The following is an 8,307-nucleotide window of genomic DNA, read 5'->3' as shown; positions in this document are numbered from 1 at the left end:
TTTCCCTTCTTTATATAGGACTGATGTTAAACAACTACGCTCTTCCATATAATTATTACACTCTATTAGGACATGTTCAACTGTTTCTGGCTGACCGCAATAATCACAACCTCCTGTCTGATGTTTCTCTTTACGGAGTAAAGATCTATTGAGACCTGAATGGCCAATTCTTAAACGTGTCAGCACTGCCTCTTCTCTCCTACTTCCATCCCTAGATCTTCCCCCTCCCACATTTCTTTGCACACAGTAAAGATGTCTGCCAGTGTCATTATTATCCCACTGCTCTTGCCACATCCCAATCACTTTTTCCTGAATAATAGATTTCCCTTCAGCTTTGCATAGAGAGACATTGATGTTAACCTCATCCAATTTCAAGGCCTGTTTAGCTAGAATATCCACCTGTTCATTTCCATCAATACCTACATGTGCTGGGACCCAAACAAACTGAACATAAACACCTTTACTATGCAGCTGAAACAATATATGGTAAATTTTGTATATTAGATCTAGTCTGCATGACTTTCCTGTTTTTATGCTCAATAATGCAGCTTGAGGCAACTACAGCTCTGTTTATGCCCCCAATATAATTCATAACCAACCAATTAAGAGCTAAAGCAATGGCAGTGAGTTCAACAGTATACACTGCAAGATAATCAGAAGTTCTTCTTTTAATTGTGATGTTATATTGTGGAATACTCACTGTCGCTCCTGTTCTGCCATTGTTGGGATCTTTAGACCCATCGGTATACAGTACAAGGTGTTCTTTAAACTGCTCAGAATAATTTTGAACAACAAGCCATTCTGGGGTACCGTTACTTTCCTTTTTCAATGCCAGTTGTAGCTGCAAGTCCACTACTGGCATAATAAACAGCCATGGAGGTATAGATGAACATGGTACAGTCGAACTGAACTTAAATTGTGTCAGGCCTACATTCTGGGCTTTATTATCTACAATCCACCCAAAGCTATAGTAGTTAGACTTCTGATGTTCCCAACAATCCTTCAACACAGCTATGACCCTGGAGATTGACCCAGTACGCAGACATTAGCTTACCTCTCCTTAACCGCATCAGAAGTTCTCCAGTCTCAACCTGCAAAGCAGCAATAGGAGACGATCTAAAAGCTGCACAACAAATACGCAACCCTTGTGATTGTTCTCTGTCCAACCTCATCAAACGACTTTCAGCTGTCACTTCTGTTTTTTTTTAATGACGAATTTAAAATAAAACAGTTTAAGTTGATTAAGCACAATACAATTGTGTTTTGGTGGAAAACTAAATATATTTGTGTTGTTTTAACAAAACATATCTGTGTAAAACAAACGATCCATTTATTTTTTGAGTGTTTGTGAAATGAAATATTTGTAATATTTAAAATAACTATGTGCAAAAGTTTGATTGTACTTCTGAATGATTTTTTTTTTATTTTGCTCACATTTCTATTTATATACACTTTATTTCTATCTGTGAACTTGTTCTTCTGCACTATATGAACACATAAAATAACTAATAAATGAATAAAAGTACTAGCAGCTCATTACCAGGACAGCTCTTGCTGTTATGTTTTTTCATCTGTGCACATTTTTATTATTTTTATATCAGCGCTCTCCTTTTTTTAAGCTGCCACTTGTTCCTCTTTCGGCCGGTTTTGATGTCCTGCAGTTTCAGTTTTCTCTGCAGCACCAGGTCAGCGTTGAGGAGCATCAGCTTCTTCAGGACGTCTCTGGAGGGTCTGATGCGTCTCTCCTTCATGACGTGATCGATGGCCTCCTCCACCATCATGTCATGACAGATCATCAGATACGCCAGAAACAGAGTCACCGAGTGCTCCACACCCTGCTTGCAGCAAATCAGCACCTTACCTGAGGAGAGAAACACAGTCAGACGGTCAAACACTTCATTTCTAGACTGTAGGACTCTAATAGATGAGAAATGCTGTGTGTGTTTCTCAGCTCACTTGCTCGCTTCTCCAGGGCCTTGTCAATGAATTTGGCAGCTGGTATGAAGCACTTGCTGATGTCAGAACAGTGTCTGTCTGCTGTAGGCAACCCGTAATAATTGATGTGCAAGCCTCTGTAATATCTGGACCCTGTATTGACCGTTCCTACCATGTCTTCATCATTCATCAAACGTCCTAAGTAGTATTTAAGATGCTTCTTTGGTGCTGCAGCGTTGAGGATGTGAGTGATGCACATCTCCTGCAGAGCATCTCGGTCGGTGGCCATCTCTCTGCACAAGAACACAACGGCCTGGGTTAGTCTTTCTTACAGAGGACGTACCAAGCAGAATAAATGACAGAACAATAAGAGAAATAGAGTTGTGTTGTAGACTCACTCATCTCCGATGAAGACCCTGGGCCAGACGTTAGTCACGTGTCTTTGTTTGAGAGGTGTGTATTTCTCCAAACGATCCTCCAGTTGGAACACGTTTAGAGGGACGTAGTTTTCCAACATTGAAAGCTCAGATGTCACTTTAGATTCCGGCTCAGGAACGCTTGCAGCTGGTGCACATGATTCCTGTGGAGGAGCCAGATCCCAATCATCTTCAGGAGGATCATCCGGATTCTCTCCAGGTTCTGGATCAGGAACGTTCAGCTCCAGATCTGGCCGCGCTGAGACTCCAACATGCTTCGGCCTGTCGTTCTGGAGGAAAGTGCTGATATTCTTTATGTTCCTCACTGTAGCATATTCCGTTCTCTTGGTCATGACGAACCTTTCTGATCAAAGAAGAAAACCCAACAATGCGGCATTAGAACCATCTCAAACCAGATTAAACATGAATAATTAGTTCAGATTGTAAGATGACATTTCTATTTGCATCTCTTCACCTTCCGGGCTGACGCATGATTCCTCTGGATCAACCGGATCCAGTTTAGGTTCTGGAGGAGCAACCAGATCAGTTTCAGTGAAACACGATTGCTCAGAATCGACCAGATATGTTTCAGATTCTGGCTCATGAGCACTTGGATCTGGGACATATGATCCATCTGGACCAATCAGATCCACTTCAGCTTCCCCAACAGGGTTCGGCATTTTTCCCTGGAAAGCTGCACAAAATCCCTGGAAGACTGCACTAATGTTCTTGGTCATCTGCCCAGTGGTGAGTTCTGGAGAAAGAAGAGATACTACATAAGTAGAGCGTAATGACAAACTTGACCAAAGCCTTGTCTGAAAGTTTTAAAGAACTTTTAAAAACTTGAAGTTGGAAGGTTTTACTCAGAAAATATTACTTCTAAGAAACCAAACATTTCAAACCCAATTAGACCTTTAAAAACCTTTAGACCTTTAAAAACCACTTCCAAATCCTCTGCTACCTGTTTTCTAATTGGTTTTAGATAGATAGATAGATAGATAGATAGATAGATAGATAGATAGATAGATAGATAGATAGATGGATAGATAGATAACAAACTTATTCACATCTGAAATTCACAATCACAAAATTAAATCAATGCAAAAGTTTTCACCCCCTAATGGAAATCTATCAGTATTTTGAAGTCGACTAAAGGAATTCTGTAAGTCGGATCAGTTAGAAAAGATATAGCATCATAATTCAGATCAGCCTGAAGGTTTCTGCCAAATTTGGAGGATGCAGCTTGAAATCTCAAGGAGGTGTTACTCTTGGAAATAAGGGTTTCAGGGGACGTGGAAGAGTAACTCATTGAAATAGTAAAACAGTATTACGTCTTTGTCTTCCAACATCATAAAACAGTGTCAGAAACATGAATAAAGATGAAGAAGACACCTGTTGAGCGGTTCTCCTCATCATCCAGGGCTTGTTCTCCTGAAGCTCCTGCTGGGACTGGATCGCTCTCATCTTCAGACACCGGCTCAGGGCTCTTCAGCTCCGAGATGCTGTTCCTGTTCATCTCCAGCTGCAGATCTTTGAGCTCACACACCGACATGTGCTCATTCTCGTCAGTCTCCAGCTGTACGTGCATCTCTCCTGGACTGCAGGAACTGACGGAGATGTGGTCATCCGTCATGACCTGCAGCTTCACATCTATCTCTTGATTACCGCTGAAGCCGAGAAGGTCGTAGATGGCATCGGTGATCTCCAGCTCCAGCTGCACATCTTTACCATCTAATACAAAGCAACTGTCTCCGGTGTAGAAGACACCGTTGAGATAAACCTCCAGACGCACCTCTCTCGCCACTATAGACACTGTGTCTGGAGTTATCATACTGACAGATCTGTTCTTAATGCACAGTTATCAAACTGTCTGTATCCAATAATCTCAGTTTAAACTCGATCTGATACACTCTGTACAATCTCAGCAGATCTCGATCTATACAGACTGTAAAACAAAGACTTTCACTCAGACTCGAGTCTCTGCTTCGAATATCACTCAACTACAAAGATTCTGCGAGGCCTTTTATACGGAGTCTGACGTCATAAAGCGGTGGCGCGTGACGCTGTCGTTCCAAAGTTGCCATGGAAACGGAATGTTTTCCCAACAACAGTTTGTTTTCTCTGATTCGCTAATTATCTAAGAAATATACATTATTCATCACCTTTGTAAAAGCAGTTTTTAAACTATAACTGCGTTTATTTCGGCATTTTGCTAAGATTGTTCTCCAACGCGAAATAAATAATAATAATAAATCACATTTACCAGGTTTGAGAATGCAGCTTTTCAGTCTGAATGCGATGATTCACGAACAAATGACTCGTTTGAACCGCTTCTCTTGATGATTCATCTCTCATGCTGCGTTCACACCAAATGCGAATAGAGCGTCAAATTCGCGTCTGCCGCGTCTAGTTTCCCGCCAGTGATGCGCGGGTCAATGTATTAATAACCCGCACCCCACCGTTTTCAACTAACCCCCGCAACTCGGACCGCAAAAAAAGAAAATATTGTCCCTAACCCGCTTTCTTACCCACATTTTTACATATTACATACTTTGTGCATCAAAACGCGCGTCATCGACGTGTGATCTGCAGTAAAAACGCGCGTTCTTAGCGTGCGCTTTGGAGTCAGACAAAATCGTGCCATAAGGTTAAGAGAGTGGTTAAAGAATAGGTTAAAAACTAACATTCAGGCTAACATTTTTACCTAACATAACATATAATATATAAAGTATATTAGCCTATATATTATTATGTTAAAGTATAATATTATACACTATAATATATTATAATATTGTATCATATTATAGTTAATATATCCATGTTGTCTGTCTGGAGCGCAGCATTAGGTTAAAGTCAATAAACGATCGTGTGCTACAATGAAGAGTCATGCGGACATTTCAGCACTTGATAAACGGACAGCGACTCATAAGCAGCACTTAAAGGACAGCTACGTGCAACTGTGTTAAGTGTATTTTTGGGAAAAGCACATGAAACAATAACAAACCATCGTGAAATAACTCTAGAAAACGTTCTTGAGCATAAGATCAATCGTTATTGGGAAACCAGGCCGTGATTAATCGATTACATTCATTGAAATAAAGAAATAAATAAAACACCTGATGCTGTCGGGAGCTGACCAATTTTGTGAAATTCGCCTCGAAAAGAGTAAGAGCACAATGAAGTTGTGATTGTAAGATGCAGTCTGTAAGACGCCCACAGGAGCGTGACTTGACGCGCGACACACTGCAGAAAATGCAGAATTTAATAATATGAGCTTCTCTCAAGAGATGTTTTTACACATTTCTTCAATTAAAGATGATTGCTGCGTATATGGGTGTTTCCATTTGACTGAAAAAATATTTTATCCTTGTTTTGTCCATTAACTGATCGTCTTGTCCCCGTAATATTTGTATATTATTATTATTATTATTATTATTGTTTATATTTTTATACTACATTCGTTTATATTCATCTTTTCCTTTCATTTCGATCTCTTTAAATAATAGCCTACTGTAAATGGTCGACATGCAAATCAAGCTTTGATTATGCTGACTGGAATTTTTGTTGGAATGCATTTTAAATGTAACATATTTCATTTTATTTTGGTTAATTAATAGACCATAATTGTAAATACTATAGTGTTTCGTTGAGGAATTAATAATTGACGTTGTTTTGGTGTTTGTTATGGACTGTATAATTTGACTGGTCTTTGGAAGGTTGTGACCACACAGAGAATGCAGAAGTGATGTTCCGTTTAGGTGTTTATTGAAATAAAGTTTCAAAGTATATGTGTGTGGTTCTGAAATAGAGATACAGACATAAATCAGTACAAATGTAAACTCTATATAAATAACAAAGAATTATTACATGCCTAAAAAGTATATAATAAAACAAACACAATCACAATTAAATTATAGTTTTGTTATGTATGACTTGAATACAGTGTTATAATAAATGATTATTACTAAGTAAATACAAACTTAGAAATGCAGTAGTACACGATATCTCTATTCAAAGATTACTTACTTTGCTGCACATTAATTACAACAATATACAACATGCCAAATTCAACTGAACATGTAATAATTATGGACTGCAGAGTTACTCCCTAAATTAAACAACGTTACACATCGTGTAAGAAAAGAAATTATTTAAATTAAGGCACATAAGGTTTGCAGAGCAACACTTCCAGTAATAAACATCATAATTGTCGCCTCCTCCTCTCGCCGTTTTTTTTTTAATTAGAACACAAAGGCACATATGAATACTTTTGGTCTCCGCCATTTCTCGGCAAGCGAATGAACTCTATAGCGCTTTCACTGGAAAATAACTTGAGATCTGGGATTCGGAGCGAGTTCGCAAAACATTTGATTCAGATCGGGACTCTGAAGCGCGTTTCGCGAATCATTTGAGATCAGGTCTTTCGAGCGGATTTGCAAAGCATTTGATTCTATCATGTAGGCTACTAGATCAAGTTTAATAAAGAGAAAAGAGGTTTAGAGACAGATATTTGTTAATAGTCTGTCAGTAATCCCACAGTCCATAGCATCAGTAACTGTATAATTTAGTAAGGGAAAAATAAAACAAAATAGGACGAGTTTCAATTTTTATTTTATTTTTGTAGCAATGGTCATCTTAACCTCTGTGCAGTGTTCAGGGTATTTCAGGACCCCAAATTAATTTTTCAGATCAGCACATCGGAGTCTGTTCGCGACTTGGTTGATTCAGATTTATCAACTGAGAAATAAAGTTGAACAGAAATGATCATGAACTCTTAAAGATGATGATGAAAAGAAAACGTAATATTGCATATAAAATTATATCTAAGTATGAACTAACTTGCGCAATACAGTAAATTTTCTTACTCTTCCCTAAACAAGTGAAAATGTTTGGCTCAGTTTACAGAAAAGTGTACGTTACACATCCTTTCATTATGATGCAACATTGTTTCCTCCTCAGATGAGTATTTAACATCTTTATTATTGTGGGGATTAGTGTGTAAGTGCTACACACACACTCTCTCTCTCACACACACACACACACACACACACACACAGGTCAGAGTTTGGGATCAGAATGATTTTTTATGTTTGTTTGTTTTTACAGGAGTTTCTTTTACTCATCAAAAATACAGGATTTTTTAAAAAATATATTATTATGAAGTAAAAAAAATATTTTTCTATTTTAATATACATTAAAATCTATTTTATTCTGTGATTTTCAGCATCATTACTCCATTACTGATTTATTATCAGAGTTGTGCTGCTGAACTGTGATACTTCTTTCAGGATTATTTGATGAATGAAATGTTAAAAAGAAGAGCATTTATTTAAAATAGAAGTCTTATCTAACAATAAACACTAGAGTTCAAAAGTTTATAACTCTTTTAGAATGTATCAAATTGATAAGAAGTGAATCAAAGATTAATATTGTAAGAAGAGATTTATATTTTGAATAAACGCTGTTCTTTAAAAAAAATTATACATTGAAGAATCCTGAAAAAGGTATCGCAGATTCCAAAATAATATTTGGCATCACAACTATTATTAATTCTAATCATAAATCATCATATTTTAATGATTTCTGAAGATCATGTGACACTGAAGACTGGAGGAATGATGCTGAAAATACAGCTGCACATCACAGAAATGAATGATATTTTAAAGGATATTAAAATAGAAACTATTATTTTAAATATTTTATTTTGATAAGTTTGAATTATTACTGATTTTTGACTGTAGCATCACTATCAATAGCCGCGTGTCGACAGCACTACTTGTATTGTCGAATATCTTTTTTTTTGTTTCAAACAGTTCATTGAACAATAATAAATGAAGTACCTGAAGCTGACAATGAAGTAAATGTATAATAATTAGCACAGATGATTAATTTAACGCTTTCCTTATTTAAGGACCAAACACAGCAGAACGGTAGGAAACTTCACTCCTCTTATTAT

The 8,307-nt window shown here is 37.4% G+C and overlaps 1 protein-coding gene across 1 annotated transcript; it reads right to left on the bottom strand.

The window, feature by feature from the left end:
• Positions 1-2,329: 2,329 nt before the first annotated feature.
• LOC128011695 (uncharacterized) lies at positions 2,330-4,502 on the bottom strand. Its single transcript, XM_052594375.1, has 3 exons — positions 3,744-4,502; positions 2,827-3,105; positions 2,330-2,715 (listed from the first exon to the last, which is right to left on the bottom strand). Exons 1-3 carry the CDS (start codon positions 4,180-4,182, stop codon positions 2,330-2,332), a joined length of 1,104 nt encoding a protein of 367 aa, XP_052450335.1. The 5' UTR covers positions 4,183-4,502.
• Positions 4,503-8,307: the final 3,805 nt, after the last annotated feature.

Source organism: Carassius gibelio, chromosome B23, assembly GCF_023724105.1.
Source record: "Carassius gibelio isolate Cgi1373 ecotype wild population from Czech Republic chromosome B23, carGib1.2-hapl.c, whole genome shotgun sequence".
Classification (NCBI taxonomy): Eukaryota; Metazoa; Chordata; class Actinopteri; order Cypriniformes; family Cyprinidae; genus Carassius; species Carassius gibelio.
This window is presented reverse-complemented; position numbering and strand designations above follow the sequence as displayed.